Source organism: Ovis aries, chromosome 19 (assembly GCF_016772045.2).
Source record: "Ovis aries strain OAR_USU_Benz2616 breed Rambouillet chromosome 19, ARS-UI_Ramb_v3.0, whole genome shotgun sequence".
NCBI lineage: Eukaryota > Metazoa > Chordata > Mammalia > Artiodactyla > Bovidae > Ovis > Ovis aries.
The window spans coordinates 48,583,799-48,604,817 of NC_056072.1; the positions used below are offsets into that span (position 1 = coordinate 48,583,799).

Below are 21,019 nucleotides of genomic sequence, written 5' to 3' on the forward strand. Positions count from 1 at the left end.
CCGCGGCGTGTCGGCCAGGACACAAGAGCAGAGCAGCCTGGGCCCAGTGGTGTGGCGGGCAGGCCCAGGCCACCTCCCCGCGTGGTGGGCCCGGGTGCTCCCCAGCCCCAGCCACCGGCCCGTGAGGCTGCGACGGCCGCCGGTACCTCATGCACAGCACCATGTGGATGTTGCTGCGCACGCGCCCAGTGTAGGCGGCCATGAGGTTGGCCTTGGTGGGCTGCAGGCCCTGCTCCTGGATGTACGGCCGCATGGTGTTGACGATCTGGTCCTGCTCATCCATGTTGTAGAGGTTGGGAATGTCACCCGAGTTCAGGACATTGTTAATGTCCTCCAGGAAGGACTCATTCTTGATCTAGGGGAGAGCGGGGTGAAGGAAATGAACCTTGATGATGGCCCTGGGTGTTGGGCTTCACGACCCTGATCTCCCTGAATCTTAGCAGCAGACCCCTTCCAGGGACAGTGCCACTAGGCTCAGAGAAGCCCAGGGTTCCACAGGTGACCTCCTCGTGGTCGAGGACTCACACCCAGACCCACCCTGCAGCAGAGACTCTGAACACTGGTGCTTGGCTATGGAAAGGCCTGGGTCCTGGGTGGGACATGCAGTGTCTTCCTCCTCTCTTGCCGAGCCTCTCCACATCTCACAGTTAATCCACCGGAGAAAACCAGGCCACAGGCAGAAACAGGTCCTTGCCTATCTCATATGGCCAGGGCCTGGCCAGTGCCAGAAGGCACCCTCTCTCGCCTGACTATGAAAGGGGAGCCCCAGAGAGAAGAGCAGGGCTGGCTGGGAGTCTTCTGGGGCTTCACTTTCGGCCCAACCCCAAATGCCGGTCGGGGTGAAGTGCTGCCCTGTCTGTCTCGAGGCCCTGGACCCACAACGTCTCCTCTTCTCAGCCCTGGAAGAGGCTTCACACCTAGGGAGCTCCAGATGGAGTAGCCCCAGGAAGGAAGCTATGGGCCCGGCACTGTAGGCACCAGTCCTGTGGTCTTTGAGGTCAGAAGCCATTGACCAGTGAGTGTGGTTCTGCCTGTGGTCGGCCATGGTGCCAGGGGCCTTCTTTACCTCTGGGGATAGCCATTATCTATGCTCACCCCCGCCCCCCGACTCTGACTGGCTGGGTTTGACCCCCAGCCTCTCTTCCAGCCTTCCTCCCAAGATCCACCCCCAGTAACAGGGACCTGGACTCAAAGGACTGACCACCATTCTGGATGGCATGCTGGGGTGGGTTGTATCCTGCTCATCCCAGACCCCCCGCACTGCCCATGTGGTGGCACCTGGGTATCTGAGAACAGGAAGGTGATGGGCAGGTTGTGCAAGCCAGCCTTGAGCAAGACCTTCTTGACATCATCACGCCACTCCGTCATGCCGTAGTTCTTAGACAGCTCAATCTGGAAGCACTCGTACTCGGCCCTGGAGACAAGTGTTTGGGTAGAGAGTTTAAAGCTTCACCTAAGCCATCTGCTCTCATCCTAGGCAGACTTGCTGACTCCTCGGCCCTGAACCTGCTCTCTGGCTTCCAGACCTTTGCTGAGGCTGCTCCCTCTGCCTGGAATGCCCGTCCTTCCATCCGCCACGTTCTGATTCAGAGAGAAGGCCCATGGCCACCTCATCCAGGAACCCCTCCTGGATGCCTGAAGCTACCCGCTGCCTTCCCCGCAGCATCACAAGGCCCTGCTGCTGCCTCTCCTTGGAGCCCAGGGCCAGGTGGGTCTGCCCCAGTGCGGAACATGAGGAAGAACAGGATGGACATGAGTCTGCCACAAGCTACCCACCGCCCACCATGCCTGGGGGCCCTCACATGTGCGAGGCCAGTCTCGTGAGGGAGCTCCGGCCGCTGCCACCCACGCCCAGGAGGAGTGCGTTGCCCAGCGCCTGGCGCAGGGTGCGGCTGATGCGGCAGACATGACTCATGGCGTCCATGAAGAGCACCAGCCTCAGCTTGGCTGTGTTGATCTGGTTGTAGTCTTCCATGTACTCCTCGATCACCTGCATCATCTGGGGGCAGGGGTGTGGGGAATGGGAACAGCTGGGTCCTCCTTCTGTCCCTGTGTGCCCTGTCCCCCCCGACAGGGAGCATATCCCCCCCTTCCCTGGCTCCTCTGCGCATGGAGGGATGTTGGGCCTTCAGATGCCGGGTGAATGAGGCCTGAGGGTGGGCTCAGAGAGCTGTCTGCTGCCTCCAGCGCTCCCCAGGACGTACCAACCTGGGGCCCCATGGGAGCTACTGAGAACTAGAAAGGATCTGTGTGGGGAGAAACCACCAGGAGCCCCACCCACTCAGCTTCATCCTGCCGCCCTGGGGTCTTGACTCAAGACTCGTGGCCCCAGGGTCCCTGCTGCAGCTCTATGGGTGGATGACAGCCCCTCAAACGGGCTTAGTGTGTCCCCAGTTATGGAGCCGGTCTCAGCTGAACCACAGGCTTGCCCTCAGGAAAGGGCCAAGCGGGGGCTCCTGCATCCGTTTGACAGGTGAGGAGACGGGGACTCAGAGAGGCAACTGCTGAAGTCCCTGAGCTGGCCTTCCAGACCAGTGTCCAACCCTCTGGTCAGAGGGTGGTGGTCTCTTAGCAGTGGCCACAGAGGGCCGGGGTCCCAGGGCTAGGGCCCCAGCAGGACCCTCACCTTCCTCTCATTGGTGATGAGCTCGTAGGACTTGACGTCGGAGCCTGGCGACATGAAGTCCCCGTAGAGGATGGGCTGGAAGGGGCAGACCTCTTCAAAGCCCACCTCCCACTCATCCATGTGGCTCTCCAGGAGCTTGTCGAACCAGTCACGGTCCTCGTCGTTCACCAGGCGGTCGCGGAACACGCGGCAGTTCTCGTGGTACCACAGGCGCAGCAGCTGCACCTTGTCCTGCGGCCACCCTGGCGTCAGTGCCCGCCCTCAGCCACCTCTCAACGCACCAGGGGCCCTGACCTGGGCCTGGCTCTCCCACTGGGACCCAGCAGGACCCTGAGTGTCTGCTGACCCACGGAGAATGCAGTCCCCACACTGCTGCCCTGGCCTCTCCACCGCCACCCCCAGCTTCAGGTCCAGCTGTGCCAGCTGGGCACCCAGCTCCTTTAGCTTCAGGGTACCCCCTCACCCCAGGCTTCCCAGGTGGTACTAGTGTTAAAGAACATGCCTGCCAATACAGGAGACATAGAGACTCAAGTTTGATCCTTGGGTCAGGAAGATCCCCCAGAGAAAGAAAGAAATGGCAACCTGCTCCAGTATTCTTGCCTGGAGAATCCCTCGGACAGAAGAGCCTGGCAGGCTATAGTCCGTGGGGTCACAAAGAGTCAGTTATGACTGAAGTGACTTAGCACAGTTTTCAGAGTCCCCACAGCTCCCAAACCCAGGGCCTCGGAGGGATGCCTGACTCCTTATACCTTCCTGACACCCCACATCTAACCCCTCACTTGACTCCCAAGCCCCCTATGACACTGTCCACATCCTGCTGCTGCCTCTGTGCTGACTTTCCCGCCTCTCCCCAGGTGATGGGACTGGCCTCAGGAAGCCCCCGGGCTCTTTTCTCGACCCCTTTGCCTGGAGCTTGGAGGGCTACGGCTCGTTTCTGTCTTGTTCACCCTGTCCCTTAGACACCGGGCCCGCACGCACTGACCCATCCATCCTCCATTCCAAAGCGCACATCTGCGCCCTCCAGGCCCCGGCTCCCATCACCTCCAGGACTCTCCCGCTGCAGCCCCGGAGCTGCACAGGCACCCAGCACCCCTGACACTGCTCCCTGCTGCACGCCTGCTCCTTCCCCTGGCACCTTCGGTTTCTAGAAGGCACCCCATGGACTCTGCCCCCAGTTTTCTCACACCCTGGGCTGCCATCAGGAACCGATCAGGCCTTGCCGGGGCCTGGCTCCTGCTTTTGTGTGGCCCCATCACAGCCACTATCCTAGGCATAGATTTCACCAGCAAGATGGGACTCAGCTGGATGAAGCTCCTGGGGGCTTGGCATCTGCCGATGCCAAGTTCTGCCCCCAGCCCCAGGGCCTGACCAGATCAAGGCTGAGGAGTTGATCAGGAAGGCCTAAAACATGGGAGGATCATGAGGGCAGTGTGGGCACTCGCTACTGGACACTGGGGAGGGGGCCCACCAGTCCTCACCTCGACCTTGGCTGGGTCGGCCATGAGCATTCCCTGGAAGACCTTGGAGAGGTCCCGCAGGTTGAAGGTGTAGTGGGACTTGGCCGGGGTGGGCAGCAGCTGGGAGGTGATGGTGGAGTACACCATGATGGTGGCTTCCACAAGGGGATCCGTGAAGTGGGCGATGTTGGGGGCCCCAGCTGAAGGAACGAGAGAGTGGACCTGGGTCACGGCCCCTGCAGATCCGGGGCTGTGTCCTTCACACACGCCTTTCCCCAGCCTGCAGGCTTGGACCCCCGCCCCCCAACCCCCTGCCACCCCATGCCCCGCAGCCCTCTCAGATGCTACCTCTGACAAGGTCTTCCTGGTGACCCCCACCATGGGGTGAGGAATCTCTCACTGGGAGCTCCCTACTTCTATATCTTTATCACTGACCTAGCCTGTCCCTGTGTTGGGGGGGTTGGGATACAGTTATGGAATTGAAGACACTAATGGGGCCAGACCCGGATGAAACGTGCTGCCTGGGGCCATGCGTGGGGAGGGGTGTGTGGCCCACATAGGGGTAAGGAGTGCACTGCCATGGGTGTGGAAGCGGGGCTCAGCCAGGACTGCGGGGGCCTATCAGCCCTTGCATTTTTACCACCAACACAATCTATTTGCTTGTGCTCTGAAAACTATCCAGTTTTTTGCTGGGAACCAAAATTCTGTCAGGGGGAATTTGGGGCAGAGAGAGCCTCCACAAAGAGGAAAGAAGGCAAAGAAGGGGCAGAAGGGCTCACTACCCCTAAAGTGGGCTCCTCTGTTAATACAGGGACTGTTTTAGGTGCTGGGCACAGGGGGTGGCCCCCGCAGACACACTTCTTACCCCAATAAGCTGCCATTCTTGGTGAGGAAGACAGACTCCAACCAGTTAACAGGAGACTGAATAAGCCGGGGTTGGGACATTTGATTTAAATGCTGGGGAGGCCTTGCTCAGGAGTGCATGGGAGCAGAGACCTGAGGCCCTGAGGGGCCAAGCAGGCTCAGAACTGGAGGAAGGACACTCATCTTGCTTCTACTATGGGATAGGCATGGGCCCAGGCCCTGGCCAGCCACGCAACAGGTGACTGACCCTCTGGAGGCCTTCAGTGCAGGGCGACCTTTGCTCCGGCACTGTCCCGAGGTCACAGGAGCCTAAGGAGGGCTCACTGTGGCCCCTGGGACCCAAGCCTCAGCCACGTCCAACTTGAGTCCAGGGCTGCCCCTGGAACAAGGGCCCTTGACCCCTCCAGGCCCTGCCCAGGGTGCTGGGCACTACACTTACGCACGGGCTCCCGGTAACTCTTTTCTCCGAGGAGTCCATCTAGAGGGTTGAGGGAGAGACAAGGGCTCAGAGTCAGGTGAGCCACTTGCTGCCCACTCTGACCAGCTATACCCAGCTGAGCAGCCCCGGAGCAGCCCCTGACCACCATCCCCTCCTCAGAGCCACATGGCCCCACCCCTAAGCTGGGCATGGAGGCAAGTTCTGGCCTATAGTCCCTGGAGGCAGGCCAGGGCAGGCCAGAGAAGGGAAGGCCTGACTCCCCTCACTCACCACCTGGCACAGTGCCAAGTGGAGTTCAAAGGTCAGAGCATGTTCTTGGTGGGAAGTCAACTGGTTGGGGGAAAATGCATCCAGGGCCAGACCTTTCTTCAAGCCTCATGGAAGAGAAGGACCACTTTGTTCACTCTATCTTGGTGGTATTTCCTCATGCTCAAAAGTATCAATAACACCTCTCCACTAGAGAGTCTAACATACGTGTGTGTGCTTATATGGGGGAACACACATGTTTGCGTATGTATGAATCATATATTCAGCAGTTTCCACATGCCAGCTTCATACCAGATGCTCTACATGCAGCGTCTTATTTAACCTTCACAACCTGGGGTGATGGGCACTAATATTGTCACCCATTTTAGATGAAGAAACTCTGGCTCAGAGCAGCTCATGAACTGGCCAGAGGTAAGAGAGCTGAGTAAGGGGTGGAGCCAGTGGTTCGGCCACCCCCGCTCTTCCCAGTGTGGCTCACTGGACCTGGGCTTCTGCTGGAGCCCACGGCCCTCCCCACTCCTGCCTGGTACTTACCCACCCAGCTGCCCAGGATGGTGGAGAAGATGTGCTTCTTGCTGATGTCATCCATCTCAGCAAAGGACAGGTAGTTGAAGTGGCGGGTCAACCGCGGGGTGACGGCATTTCTGCCTCCACCAGGGGGGCCCATGGCACAGACAAAGTTGATGTCCACCAGGTGCTTGAAGGCTCCTGGAGTGGGAGTAGGAAGTCAAAAGGCCCTGCCAGGGGCTATATTAAGGCTTCTGTGGGCCCTGAGCACTTCCACCTTCATGGGCCTCCTCCTCCATTAAAAACTTCTTTTTTTTAGTTATAGTTCATAACAGCATTGGTACATAGACAAATGCATTAATATCATACATTTTAAATGCTCTGGGAAAATGTTCATTTCCCCCTTGCTTTAAAAAGAGATTAGGACACTTTTGTGGACCCTCTATGAGTCTGTGGGCCTGGGCTCTGACCAGCACACCCCACCCCATCCCCTGGCCCAGGCTGAACATACGCACCGATGATCTTGCGGTCATACCAGCCGCCGTGGTCCATCCACTGGCGCAATAGCTCAATGGGTGGCTGGGCACCATAGGTCTCCAAGGCTGGCATGTTCAGGTCATCGATGAAGAAGATGAAGTTGCGCCCCAGGGGGGGCCCGAACACACCTTTCCGCCTGCGGGGAGGGGCTGTGTGAGCCCAGGGCACACGGCACCCGGTGCTCAGGGAGTCCAGGGCTGCAGGATGGCAGCTCCACCTCTGGGAGGCCCTCACTGACTTCGGCCTCCCCCAAATCGCTGGGCCTCTTGAGGAGCTCCTTTTCTCATTCTGAGTGTCCTGGGACATCACATCTGGCTGTCCTGAGTCTTGCCTCCAGGCAGATGCATAACGAGCCATACCCAAGTACCTGGCCCAGGGAGGGTGCCCACAGAAGGGCTCAGGAGAATTCCTGATAGAAGAAGGGTACAAGGGCACCTAGGGCCCACCCAGGAGGGGAGGGGACACAGCAGCTGGCTGAGCCAGGCTGGGGGACATGGGGACCCAGGAGGGAGCCAGTGGGCCTGCCTCTTGTCCAGCTTGCTGTCGATGAGGTCCTGGGTTTGGTTGGCCGAGGTGCGGGCAGAGAAGGTGAGGAAGTGGCTGATGTATTGGAGTGGCAGGTTTTTGAGGAGCTTGTTGGAGATGGTGAGCGTCTTCCCTGTGCCCGTGGGCCCGATGCACAGCACCTAGGCGCGGGGGGTCATGGGGTCAGAGCGTTCTCACAGGGCCTGATGCGCGGTAGGAGCTACTGCCCTGTCAGTGCAGGAGGCCGGTCACTCCCGGCCTAGGCCCTGGGGCGTGGGGAGGCTGGGGTGGCGGGGGCACTCACGGGCTTGTGGTTGGTGAGCAGCAAGTCTAGCAGGTAGGACATCTGGATGGTGTCCATGGTTGGCACGATGATGCTGCAATAGTTGGTGTCTGGCACCATCGTGAATGTGGTGGAGGAGTCCATCCACTTCACCCAGGCGACCTGGAACAACAGGGCGGGCCTGAAACCTCCTCATTCCCGTCCAGGCCGAGTGTACCAAGAGGGCAAGGAGCTGCACTGTCGGGCAAGGGGGTCCAGCGGAGGGGCTGCTTCTGATAGAAATAGGAATCCCTCTGCCCTGCTTTATGCACAGGGCGGAGGACTCCCAGAACAAACCTCCAGGAATCCGGGGGTCTCTGCACACAGCTGCCCAAGTGAAGGCTTCACTGCATCCAGTTACCTCCAGTGGGGCCAGTCCCTGGGTCTCTGCATATGAGGAAAGTCTTCCGGGAACTGGACAACCCAGAAGGCAAAGATCTTTGCTGTCAACTTTAGGCTTCCCAAGCGTGTGGGGGCCACAACTGTGGGACTGGCATCACCTGGATACTGAGAAGTCACCTGGCCTGGTCTCCCCTACCACCCCCAACTGCATGAATCCCTTCACCCAGCCACAGCCCTCACTCAACTTGCAGACCTCTCTCTCTGTGGCCAAATCAACATGTCCCACTGGGGATGGTACTGATGGTTAGACCCATATGTGTGAGACCCCTGGCAGGACTGTGTGTGGCGACCACCTCTGAGGTGCCTCTCTGGCCACTCCTCCTTCTGGGCTGGGGTCCTGATGCCACGAGGGTAGGCTCATGGAGCCCTTGCTGGCTGAGAGGAGCGATGGGGACACTGCGACAGGCCATGGGGGCTTACTCTTCCACTCTTGGGGAGCCCCAATTCTGGGCAAATGGGGTTGAATGAATCCCTGGGCTCAGCGGCAGGATGGGACAGGCAGTAGACATGGTTGGGAAGGGAGGCACCCTGTCATCCCCCAGTCCCAAGTTCAAGGCCAGCTCTGACACCAACGAGCTGGGTGTGACTGTTCTGAGCCCCAGTTTCCTTGTTTTGGAAATGGACCCAGTAGTAACCACCCTGCGGGTCTGTGAGGATTCATGAGATGATGCAAATAACCCCAGCGTGACATCTGTGGCCATCAACAGGGCCTCCCCTCTGCAGCCATTGAGTAGGACAGCCACCACCTGACCGCCTCCCTCCCTTCCCCCCTCCCTGTGCTTTTCCTGGGACCAGGCCTCCGTCACCTGCTTGCCCTCCTCCTCCTCATCGTCTTCGTCACTGGTACTGCTGATGCCACCATCCTCCAGCCTGTAATCAAACACCAGCCCCTCCTCTGGGAAGAGCAAGGCCATCTGTGAGGGATCAGGGGGGAAATAAACAGGTGATGAGGCCCAGTTGCTTACATGCCTACTTGTTGGCCCTGGGCCTGAGCCTGGGGGACAGCCCCACAGCACCCAGCATTCAGCATACGCGTCCCAGCCCTTGCACCCCAGCCCAGGGGCGGCTGCCTCTCACGTTTTCTGTCTCCATCTTGATTCTCAGCCAGTGGCTGAAGCTGTTGCGGCTAGTGCTGTCCCCCGTGGCGCCCACACTCCAGACGAGGGAGAAGATGAACCAGGGCTCGATCAGCTCAGGGATGCGGCTCAGCTTCTCGGGCGGCATCTTCTTGAGGCCCTGAGGACAGAGGCGGGGGCAGAACTGAGTGGCCCGAGGAAGCCAAGGGGGTGGGGGCAGGGATCGTCCCTTAGCCTCTGCAGCAGACTGGACGGGGGTGTCCCATGCATGAACCACGTGAGCCAATCCGATTCTCTCTTGCAGGAAGCGGGACTTGGGATTCGGGGCCCTCGGGAGAGGCAAGCAGGGCAGGAGGGAGCAGGCTGCAGTCCACCACTCAGCGTCTCACTTCTTTGGGCAGGAAGGGCTTGAAGAAGCAGTCCAGCAGCTTGAGGAGACTCATGGTCAGGTTGCTGTTGGTTGAGGCGATCACTTCCTTCACCAAGGATCGGACGAAAGTGAGGGACTCCTGCAGAGGACGGGCACCCCGCTCCTGTGGATGTCGGCCACAGCACCCAGCTGCCCCCACCTGGGCTGCCCACTGTGGCCTCCCTCACCTCCAGGAAGGAGATAAAGAGGGACTTGAACTGCTCCTCAAAGGGCCTGAGTAAGGCAGGGAGACGCTTCAGCCAGCACTCGACGAAGGGCATGAGCCCCAGGATGCTAGGCTCCAGGTACACCATGCCGCAGCGGGAGACTGTGGCCGGGGAGGCCACCGCCAGGTCTTGCACCTCGAACATCATGGTCATCGCCTGCCACCAAGACGAACGGCGTGAGCGGGACAGCTGCTGGCCCCCAGGGCAGGGGAAAGGGCTGCAGGGCCATGGGGAGGGTCTGCCCAACCTGCAACAGTGGGCAGGCCCTGGGGCAGGTGGTGGGCCAGGCTCAATGCTGGGGTAGGAGCAAAGGCAGGAACCCTTGGGCCTCAGCTGATCATGTGGCTCTCGCTGGAGCCTCGGGGAGGAGCCTAAGTCAGGAGATTCCTGGAAGCCCTCTGGCCAGCCTGGGGTCAGGGCATTTTGGGGATCCCTGGAGCCCTTGGGAGATCTGATGGGAGCTGTGTGCTCTGCTCCAGAGAACTCAACCTGTACATGGACACAGGCTCACACTGGCCTCTGTACCACCTGTACGCTGGACTCCAGGCACATTGCCAGGATGCCTGAGCCAGTCTGGGCCGAAATGGCTGTGAGTGGGCCTGGGAAGCACAGGGCAACATCAGCTGAGACTGAGGTGTTCGTCCTGGGCTGAGAGCATTGCAGACAGTGGGTCTGCCGTAAGGGAGGCACCAAGCAACTGCGCGGGACGCGCCTCAGGTACAGGAGCCTGGGGATGGGGAGGGTGCCACGGCCCAGAGAGGAAAGGGTTGGGGGGGTGAGGCTTGGCCAGCCTGGTGTGGCCCCTGGGCCCACCCAGTCGCAGAGGACAGCGGGGTGAGCGGACAGGCGGACGGACCTCTGTGAGCTTGATGATCTCCCCGGAGCTGAGGCACAGCTTCTTGTTGTCGTCCAGCACCGTGTTCATGTTCTCAATCCAGACGGCGTCCACCGGCCCGTCAAACATGTACCACTTCTTGCTGTTGTCGGAGCTGATGGCCCCCATCCGGATGAGGGAGGAGAAGATCCCATCTGTCCTGCAGCCACCAGGGAGGGGAGGGCCGTGGGTGCCAGGGAGGAACGGCACAGCCGGCTCCCAGGGATCCAGGCTGGTTCTGCTCTGCGTTTTTTTTTTTTTTTGATCTTAAGTACCTTCATTCATTTAAAAATTATAGTAGGGAAAATAGGACTTTTTGGTGTAATATGATACAATGAAAACATGTGGTTATATTCTCTGCCTGCTGTGCTGTGGTTAGTCATTCAGTCATGTCTGACTCTTTGTGACCCCATGGACTGTATAGCCCACCAGGCTGCTCTGTCCATGGGGATTCTCCAGGCAAGAATACTGGAGTGGGTTGCCATGCTCTCCTCCTCTCCCTGCTGAGTCCTCACTAAAGTTACATTAAAGGAAGATGGAAAGTGATACCCTCAAAAGAAAAGGAAGATGGGCAGGAGGGAACACAGAAGCAGAGGCCCAGACGGTCCCAGAAGATGCACAGAGGCGGAGAAGGGGAAAATGACCTCTTGGAGAAAGCATCACGAGATGCCTCTAGTTCCTGCCACAGACCCAGGAAGGCTCAGACTTCAGAGGCACCAAATGCCAGGGAAGCGGGTGGGTAGAAGGGCATTTTTCTGGTCTGGTCCCCAGACCCCAGGCTGCCCACACAAGAGCCTGGAGTGGCTGTGATTGAGACCCTTCACCAGAAACGGGGGAAGCTGGACAGGCCCATGTTCGGAAAGACAGGTGGCTGCCCTTCTCCAGTGCCCACTCCCCACTGGCTTCCCAGAACACTGGGGCCAAGAAGATACCCCAGCAGGAGACTGGAGACTTCTCAGGAAAAACAGAATCGCCCCAGAGAAAACCTTCTAGTGCTGACTGGTGGGCCTCTAGTCAGCTCCATGCACTTCCCCCTAAAAGGTACACCTCAGCCTGGGAGCACAGGCCCCAAAGAGGGAGCACCAGCCTCTTGTGGGTACTGACAATAATAGTCAACTTTTCCTGAGTGCGTGCCGTGTGCTACACTGTCCCAGCCACCTCCCGTAATAGAGGTGTCATTTTTTATCCTGACTTTGCAGGTGAGGGACAATGGTCTGGGGTGGTGGGGATGAGATGCGGCACTCAGTGAGGAAGCACAGTGGTGGCAAGAGTCCCAGGAAGTTGGGCTCCAGAGCCAGAGCTTCCAACATTCCACTCAGCTTGGGGAGGGAGGGGGCCAGGGACCCACAGGCTGCAGAGGTCTAGGAGTACAGCGGTCACTGGAAGGGTCCCAGGCCACTCACCACTCATGGGTGAGCAGGTCAAACTCCCCATACAACTGGCCCATTGTGATGGACTTGGGGTTGAGCACGTAGTAGTTGACGGGCTCGTACACACCGCCGCTGATGGACGGCTGCCCTTTCAGTGACGTCATGGCGGCGGCCAGGACTCTGTAACACTGGGGAAACGGCCAGCCAAGAGTGAGCCTCCAAGCCTCCCGGAGAGCGCGGCTGGCATGGGCTGTGGGCCTCAGGGAGCAGCGGGTTGGCCTAAAGGCCCAAGGAGGCACAAGCGGGGGCCAAGACCCCTGCTGCTGAGGCTGCCCCGCCCTCAGGCCCACTGTGTGGGCACTGGGCCACCCAGCTTGGCTCCACTTAAGTCACTCATTTTTTTTTTTCTTTTAAAAACTTTTATTTTATGTTAGAATATAGAGAATGAATTTATGGTTGCCAGAGGGGAAGGGCGAGGGGGAGGGGTAGATTGGGAATTTGGGATTGACATGTACACATTGCTATATTTAAAGCAGATAATCAGGGACTTCTCTAGTAGTCCAGTGGCTAAGACTCCACGCTCCCAATACAGGGGGCCTGAGCTTGATCCCTGGTCAGGGAACTAGATCCCACATGATGCAACTAAGACCTGGCACACCCAGATAAATAAATAGAGTAGAAAACCGACAAGGACCTACAGTCCAGCACAGGGAACACTTACGTTACTCTTGCCGGAGCCTGTGGGCCCAACGAGCATGAGGCCGTGCCGCACCACCGTGGTCTCGTAGAGCTGGATGCACTTGGTCAGGAATCCTGCAGGGACATGGCAGGGGGGGCCAGGGGTCAGAGTAGGGGCTTAGATCCTGGCTCTGCCACTAGTTCGTTGTGACCTCTGGTGGGTTACCTCACTCCCCGCACCTCAGTTTCCTCATCTGTGAAATGGGGTGGCAGTAGTACGTACCTCATAGAGGCCTGTGAAGCCCTGAGCCTCTGTGAGCACAGAGCGTTTGGAGAGCTTCCAGGCGGATGAGCACCTCCACGGGCTGGGAGGGTGACTCACCCCACCTGCATGGGGGAGACCTCACCTGTGTAGCCCTTCACCCTGCTGTTACCTGTATCCTTTATTACATCCCTTTTAAAACAATAAACCAGCAAACATTCCTGTTTCCCTGAGTTCTGTGAGTTGTTCTAGCAAATGATCAAGCCTGAGGAGGGGGCATGGGAGCCTGTGACCTGTAGCCAAGCAGAACAGAAGCTGTGGGTAACCTGGGGAGCTCGCACTCGTGACTGGTGTCTGAAGGGGGTGCAGTCTTGTGGAACTCAGTCCTTAGCCTGTGGGGTCTGTGCTGACCCTGATTCGTGCCAGATTTGAACTGACCTGTAGAACACTCAGGCATGTTACAGAATGGATGAGTTTGAGGTAAAACCCCACACCTCTGATGTCAGAAGTGTTGAATGTGAGAGTGAAGGGGAAAGAGTTTTTCTTCAGCTCCCATCACTTGAAGGGTCCCAGTGGAGACAGGGGCAGAGAGCCTCAGCCCGCAGCATGCTTGGCCAGGCGTGAGAGACCCTGAGGCTGGACTACAAGCCTGGCATAGCCAGACCTAGCCATCTTCTGGTGCCCACAGGACTGCGGGGCAGGGCCAGGGCTCACCATCCACGTCCTTCAGGTTGCTCTTCTCGCAGGCCTGGCGGATGGCCTTGTCCAGGATGCCGTAGTCAGCCTCCTCCTCCTTGATGGTGGGGAACAGGTCAGACACGATCCCAGAGAAGAGCTTGAGGTCCTCCTGCAGGAACTTGGGCACATTCACGTCTCGGATGGCCCGGAGGCAAATCAGCTCCTGCAGCAGAGGCCCAGGTCAGATGATCCTCGACCCTCAAGCTGCTCCGGAGCCCCCCTGGACGGCCCATCCCCCCAGGCCCCTGCCACCAGAGCTCCCTGGAGCCCTTGGGCACCTCTTTGAATGGAGCTCACCTCGTCCATGCTGGGGTTTTCTCGCTTAAGGTTCCCGGCAGCTGAGATCACAGTCTTCACGGCTCTCATCCCGAAGTCATAGTGGTCCTGTCACCACCAAAAAGAGGAGGGGCGGTGGGCACTGTCCCTCTTGGGGCTTCTGGGGAACACTCAGCCTCCCACCTGACACCTGGCCGGGCCTCATCGCCCAGCTCGTGGCTGACGTCGCTCCCCCAGCCCGGGCTGCACACTGCACTTCGCGCTCCTCTGCTGTCTCTCCTCCACTGCCCCAGTCGTGTGCTCCCTTTACCAGAGACAGCACCCTGCCTGCCTCCTGGACCCTGGGGGTGAGGCATCAGCACCCTGCCTGCCTCCTGGACCCTGGGGGTGAGGCGTCTGCCTTGGTCACGGCTCATCCCTGCGGGCCCACTCAGCACAGTGCCAAGGGCAGGGAGGCACTCAGGTTTTATTTACATTGAGAATGAAGGAGCTTCCCATCTCTGCCACAAGAAGACTGGCCTCGATGGCCTTTGCGCTTCCTTTTAACACACATCACCTCTCTCCAGACCCACCCTCTTGACCACGCTACCATGGCTTTTCCCACGGTTGCTGCTGGGTCCATCTCTCTCCATTATAGAGCAGGTGTGATAGAAATATCAAGCTCATCATTTTGCCCCATGGTGTCAGACCATGAGGCTACATACACGTGGGCCCAACCCACAGACCAGCATGTTTCCCAGAAATCTCGGGCTTGGAGCTGGATGCAGAGACTGGGCTTGGCTTCAGGTCTTCAGCACTTGGGAAGGGGTGAGCGCTTTCCAGAACCATGTGGAGGATAATGGCTCTGTTACTGGGGATTGGTGGGGGCATTTTTGAAAGCAGATGGTTAGAAAGAAGGGTGTGTGGAGGTGCTGACACCATGATGCACTCCGTGGGGAGCTGCTCTTTTTCCTAGTAATAGATTGCTCTTCTAGCCCATGGTTTTTGCTAGGTCCCACCGGGCCAAAGGCAAGTATAGTCTCCCAAGCCACAGGGATGGCTGTTCATGCTTGAATAGGTCACCTAGAGAGGGCCCATGAGGGTGACAACAGGGACTTATTTCTGGGACCATTAAGAAACTAAGCTGGTAGCATCTAAGCCCAGGGTCGGGACTCATCTCTGCTACTGTGAAGGGGGAGCCTGCCTGAGACTGGAGCCCAGACAGAAAGTTCATCCACTAGCGCCGGTGCCTGAACCAGTAGCATCAACCCCTAGACGCAGGCCCAGCTCACCGAGGGGCAAGCCCTCGTGGTGGGAGGCTCCAGGGGAGATGAGACTGGCTGTCCCCCTCTGGTCCCATGCAACCTAGGTGCGCCTGTTCCCCAGCCTTGGTTGTGTGGCGCTTGGGCTCTTACTGGCCAACCCTCCCTTGTACCTGCACTAGCCCAAGTGGCCATCTGTTCCTGGATCCTGCTCCCGCTCCCCTGCGCACACCAAGCCTGGCCAGGCTCCTGGCTGCTTCGGACCTCAGTGTCCTCAGCTGAGAGGTGGGGGTGTGATTCCTACCTCCGAGGGTTGCAGGGAGAAGACAGCGGTTCCCAGACCCTGGAACCTGCTCTGGGCAGGATCTCACCTGGGAACTGAGCTGCTCGGAGGACAGCTTGAAGGTGGTCGTGATCTTCTTGGCCAGCACATTGGCCTCGTTGAAGCCAAAGGAGTAGAGAGAAATCTCCGCAATCATGGCATAATCCGGAACCATCATGGCCACAGGTCGGAAGAGTGCCTGGGGCACAGGGTACTGCGTGAACGGAGAGGCCGACCTCCCCTCCCAGAGCATCACCCACTTTCTGGACTGTCTGGTCCTCAGAAGGCGGCTCCACTGCCCTCCTCCCCTGCCAGCACTTGGATCCTCCCTCCATGGTGCCTGCCATAGCTGAGGCTTGTACTCCCCTATGGGTGGATCCCTCTGCCCATTAGAAACCAGTCCTCTGTGTTGACTTGAACCTGCCCTTGCCTTCTCCCAGGCCCCGAGGACAAGCCTGGCCCTTCCTCTCCATGGCTGGGGGACCCCTGGCAGGAGGGCTTCCATGGGGCAGCACAGTCCCTCATGTCCGGCAGCTGTGTCCCTGCATAAGCGGTGAGCATCTCCGAGCCCAGGCCACAGCTCCGGTGTTTCCCAGTGCACTGAGCAGCCTTCCAGACCATCCCAGGCCTGAACTCACCTTCAGGTTATCAGGCAGCTCGGTGCGGCCAGCATATCCCGGATTCATGGTAATAAACACAGCGCAAGACGGCACGAGAGGGATCTCGACACCTTCAAACATGAAGCGCTCCACCTGCAGGGTGGGGAGGGGTTGGCACACCTGTCCCATGCCCTGGATGGTACCCTCATCCCACTGATCATCCTGGCTATAACAGGTCAGCCTGGACTGACCCTTGACCATGGATTGGCTCTTCTCCCAGGATCTGGCCTAAGACCTCTGGTCCCAGTGGCCACCTCTGGCCTCCCAGGTCCCAGCTCCCTGCAGTCTTCACACATCTACTTCACCCCCATTTCCTGACACTGATTCTCCCTAGACCTGGGCAAGCTCAGCCCTGACTAAAACCCAGGGCCCTACTGGGGTTGGGGCACCTGCCAGTCTCCCAGTTCTTGTACCCAGGAGAAGACCTTTGGCCAGCCTGAACAAAACTAGAAGAAGGACAAATGGCTAGGGCTTTCCACGGGCATCAGGTGTGGGGAGGGACCGCTTTGTCCATTGCAGCTTGTCCTGGGAGCTGAACCCAGGGTGGGGTAAGGATATGGGGCTCCCTGGCTGGCTACAAAGGTCCCCTCACAGACAGCTCTGCTAGGTGGTTGGGGGAGTGCCCAGTTCCCTGTGAGATGAGAGAGGCTGGGCTCAGGGCAGAGGCCCCAACTCCTGGTTTCCCATCCCGCCAGTGTAGGGGGGTTGCAAGGTAGCATGGGCGGGGTGGGTACAGTTGAAGTGAAAAGGTGGTCAGTTACAGGAGACATGGAGGGAAGGCTCCCCCAGAGCTCACCCGCTGTTGCTGCGCCTTCTGGATGGTGGTGATCTGCTGGGCCACCACAGACAGCACCTCGATATCAATGCGATTGAACTCATCGAAGCAGGCCCAGGCGCCAGCACTGAGGGGAAAACATCGCGGGGGCATATGAGTTCAGAGCTCCCCCCCGCCCCCGGCACCTCCAAGGGCCCCTGCTGGCTGCCGGGAGGTGACCACTGCTGCCTCTGTGGCCATCTCGGTCAGCTCGGCCACAGCCCCAGCAGCCATGCCCCTTCCCAGTGCTCCCAGGGGCTGGGCCTCGACTCCTGTCGTTCTGCCCCATCCCCCCAGCACCCCGCCGGGCTCCTCCTGGGGCAGGATCCCCGCAAGAGCGCGGCTCCCCGCCCTGTGCCCCTGCGCAGCCAGCCTCACCTGGCCAGGCCCTTGAAGAACTTGCCCATGGCCATGAAGTCGAGCTGGTCGGAGCAGTTGAACACAACGGTTTGGATGGCCAAGGCCTTGCCCAGGTCTTTTGTGGTCTCAGTTTTCCCTGTACCGGCCGGGCCAGCTGGGGCGCCCCCAAACTTGAGGTGCAGGGCTCCGGTCAGGGTCAGGTAGCACCTGAGTGGGTGAGAGGTGATGGGCACGGCCCTGTACCTCCTCAGGAGTCCCACAGACTCGAGAGAGCCCCACTGTCTGCTGTCTCGGACCCCGTGGAGGGGTGACTCCTGCCCCTCCACATGCTGAGGGCGCCACGCACACCCAGCCCTGGCTGCAGGGAACAGGACTGGACCCCTCAGCCACCTGGCCAGCGTTCCCCACCCCATGGCCCTGCAGTGCTTGGCTCAGGGACCTGCCAGGATGGCTGGCCTGTGGTCACTGTTCCTTTTATTCCTCAAAACCCAGCTTGAGAATTCAGTTGCTACTAAATACAGGTAGCCAGAGGAAGCAACTGAGGGCTTTAGGAGAGAAGTATTCACTTTGTCAAGGGACTTGCCCCCCGTTTCTCTCAACATCAGCTGCTCTTTCGTGGTGAAAGGAAGATCCGACTGATAAAACCTGCATAGCCCGCACCCACTTGATGCTTCCTGAGCATCACACAGGTGCTAAGAGCTTTACACGGCAGCTCAAGAGACTCCCCTGGCTGCCCAGAGGAGGCTGCAGAGGAAACTGAGAACCAGGGGCTTGAGCCACCTGCCCAAGATCATGAAGCCCATGACGAGCAAGAGGCAGTTAGAAAAACCCCAAAGCCAAGCTCCTAACGTTTGATTGTCTGGTTCATCATAGATGAATTGCACTGTCTGGGTCCTGGACTCCTGGGCCAGCCAGAGCTGGAGGGCCAGCCAGTGTGAGAGGGGGTATGGGCAGGGGGGCGCTCACCTGTCCGTGAGGGGTGTGATCACCAGCCTACCGCTGTTGCCCAGGTACTCGTAGCCATAGATGAACTCGGCATTCACAGCCCGGATGTACAAGTTGTTATTCATCCAGTAGTACCTGGCATTGAAGGGAGATGGGTCCCCAGGGCATATGGACCATGGGCCACTGGGCAGGGTATGTGGTTGAGGAGAGGTGGTTCTTTGGGGTAAATGAGGGCATCGAGGCACACCCGGCTTCCCCCGGGCATCGAGGTCAGCTCCAGCCTCTTGCAGCTGACTCTCCACCCTGCCCTGCCCCCTCCTGCTGCTGCTCTGGCCTGGGGATGGATGCGGCCGCACTGCCTGCCCCCTCACCTCAGCTGCGAGATCCACTCGAAGTCATGCACGCTGACCACGTTCTCCTGGACCAGCTTGTGCACCACATCCTTGGCGTGGACCTCGATGACGATGAGTGCCGACAGCACAGCGCGCTGCATGCGGGACAGACTTCCCCGCACCAGCGCCACCAGGTCACTGAGCTGCAGGAGCCAGGGCACACCGTCAGCGGTGGGTGGGCCTGTGCTGCAGGCAGGCTTTCCCTGCCTTGCTCAGGGATGGGCTTCCGCCAGCAACAACCCCTCTCTTCTGGGGGCTTCTGATGGTCTGGGATGGGCAGGGTGCGGGGACCAGGCAGGGGAGGGTAGGCAGGGCATTGGTCACATGGGAAGTCGGGCAGGGATGTCAATCAAAATGGAGGGACACCCAGGCATCCATGTCCTCACTGTGTACGGTGTCCAGGGTCAGCAAGGGGCCTGGCGAGGAGCTTGAGGAAGGAGTGCGGTGAGCAGCCAGTGCACAGGGTGGGGGTGGGCCATGGGCCAGCCCAGGAGAGCTCCAGGTAGGAGGCTCCCACCCTGACCTTGGGGAGAGGGGCACCTGCCTGACCTCAGCACTCCCGTTAGAGACCCCCATCCCTCCCACTGGTGGCTGGTCATGAGACACTCGTTTCAGGGGTGTCTGACCCTCTACTCTTTGGCTCCAACCCCAGGCCCTCTTCTAGGATCAAGACATGACAAAGCTCCTGTAGGGACTGAGCTGCCTCAGGGTGTGGGGTGTTGGTGGGGAGTAGATGGTGACCATCCCACCTTGAGTCTCACCTGCCGGGCAAGCTGGGGGAACAGCTGGCTGCTGAGGTTGCCAGCCTCCAGGGCCTCTTCCACTTCTAAGGTCCAATAGGTCTGACACCCAGCGATGGTCACCTGGCCAGGCCAGTTCAGAACCCACTGAGTCCTGAGCATCTGGGAAGATAACACAGGTAAGGCTGACCCAGGCAGCTGCCAGTGCCGACCCTGCAGACTGTTTTTCCCTTAGAGGTCATCTGTGCTTCTGAGCTCAAAATTCCACCTTAAGAGCAGAGAAAACATTAAAACTTTGGGCCTCTCAGGTTGGGCAGAGTCATCACTTCCTCTGCTGTAGAGATCTGGAAGTGGAGGGGTGGAAGCCCAGGATTGGGAAATGTATGCATCCTGGGTTCACATCCTGACTGCCACCTGTGAATCACAGGTCCTTTGGGCAGGAAACATCTCTCAGCTACTTTGTAGGATAATGCTTAACCCTGAGGTTGAGGGGTTCAGCTCCACCATCCGCGGTCATGGGGGCCTGGCACACAGTGAGTGCTCGAAACATCATGACAGCAACTGATTGTGACTAGGAACCAGTCTCACTTTTACTAGGAACCAGTCTCACTTTTTGGGGGGTGTTTTCAGATTCCTCCCTCTGCTCCCAGACACACTCTGGCTGACTGAGAGCAACAGCAGTCAAGGCTGGAGTCTAAGGATGAGGCAGGTGCCAACTACAAATTGGCACTTGCCAAGAGCATCGCCAACGACTGAACAACAAAGGCGTTTGCCAGCTGAACCCTGTGCTGCTGCAGCTGCTGACCTTCAACCCCATGAGGGGGTTCAGGGTGGAGTGAGGCACTCTGGGCTCCAGGGAACCTGGTGGGACAAGTATTTAGACAGGAGGACATTTTCAGGAACAGATTTTATGATCCCAATCATTGCATCTCCTCATTATCTAGAAAAGCACTAAATCCCTTCATGATGACGACAGATCCTCGTGACCAGGAGAAAACCTCTTGCAAAGTAACCGCTTGACCACAGTCATCAAGACAGTACAGCACTGGCACAAAGACAGAAATATAGATCAATGGAACAAGATAGAAAGCCCAGAGATAAATCCACACACATATGGACACCTTATCTTTGACAAAGGAGGCAAGAATATACAACGGAGAAAAGACAATCTCTTTAACAAGTGGTGCTGGGAAAACTGGTCAACCACTTGTAAAAGAATGAAACTAGAACACTTTCTAACACCATACACAAAAATAAACTCAAAATTGGTTAAAGATCTAAACATAAGACCAGAAACTATAAAACTCCTAGAGGAGAACATAGGCAAAACACTCTTTGACATAAATCACAGCAGGATCCTCTATGACCAACCTCCCAGAATATTGGAAATAAAAGCAAAAATAAACAAATGGGACCTAATTAAAATTAAAAGCTTCTGCACAACAAAGGAAACTATAAGCAAGGTGAAAAGACAGCCTTCAGAATGGGAGAAAATAATAGCAAATGAAGCAACGGACAAAGAATTAATCTCAAAAATATACAAGCAACTCCTGCAGCTCAATTCCAGAAAAATAAAAGACCCAGTCAAAAAGTGAGCCAAGGAACTAAACAGACATTTCTCCAAAGAAGACATACAGATGGCTAATCAAAACCACAATGAGATACCATTTCATGCCAGTCAGAATGGCTG

The 21,019-nt window shown here is 58.2% G+C and overlaps 1 protein-coding gene across 1 annotated transcript in view; it reads right to left on the bottom strand.

Annotated features, from left to right (window-relative positions):
- DNAH1 (dynein axonemal heavy chain 1) overlaps positions 1–21,019 on the bottom strand; it is an 82,356-nt gene that overhangs the window by 17,194 nt on the left and 44,143 nt on the right. Inside the window, exons 26-51 of the mRNA XM_027957561.3 lie at positions 19,351–19,491; positions 18,569–18,732; positions 18,219–18,332; positions 17,271–17,459; positions 16,875–16,980; positions 16,058–16,171; positions 15,469–15,618; positions 13,878–13,964; positions 13,557–13,743; positions 12,624–12,715; positions 11,936–12,090; positions 10,515–10,692; positions 9,620–9,814; positions 9,412–9,531; positions 9,024–9,182; positions 8,753–8,860; positions 7,527–7,667; positions 7,223–7,383; positions 6,676–6,833; positions 6,188–6,361; positions 5,387–5,425; positions 4,105–4,283; positions 2,627–2,857; positions 1,803–1,999; positions 1,279–1,414; positions 147–355 (exon numbers count right to left, since the gene is read on the bottom strand). Of these exons, the coding sequence (XP_027813362.2) occupies positions 147–355; positions 1,279–1,414; positions 1,803–1,999; positions 2,627–2,857; positions 4,105–4,283; positions 5,387–5,425; positions 6,188–6,361; positions 6,676–6,833; positions 7,223–7,383; positions 7,527–7,667; positions 8,753–8,860; positions 9,024–9,182; positions 9,412–9,531; positions 9,620–9,814; positions 10,515–10,692; positions 11,936–12,090; positions 12,624–12,715; positions 13,557–13,743; positions 13,878–13,964; positions 15,469–15,618; positions 16,058–16,171; positions 16,875–16,980; positions 17,271–17,459; positions 18,219–18,332; positions 18,569–18,732; positions 19,351–19,491 (3,884 nt within the window). The remainder of the gene's footprint in view (positions 1–146; positions 356–1,278; positions 1,415–1,802; positions 2,000–2,626; positions 2,858–4,104; positions 4,284–5,386; positions 5,426–6,187; positions 6,362–6,675; positions 6,834–7,222; positions 7,384–7,526; positions 7,668–8,752; positions 8,861–9,023; positions 9,183–9,411; positions 9,532–9,619; positions 9,815–10,514; positions 10,693–11,935; positions 12,091–12,623; positions 12,716–13,556; positions 13,744–13,877; positions 13,965–15,468; positions 15,619–16,057; positions 16,172–16,874; positions 16,981–17,270; positions 17,460–18,218; positions 18,333–18,568; positions 18,733–19,350; positions 19,492–21,019) is intronic.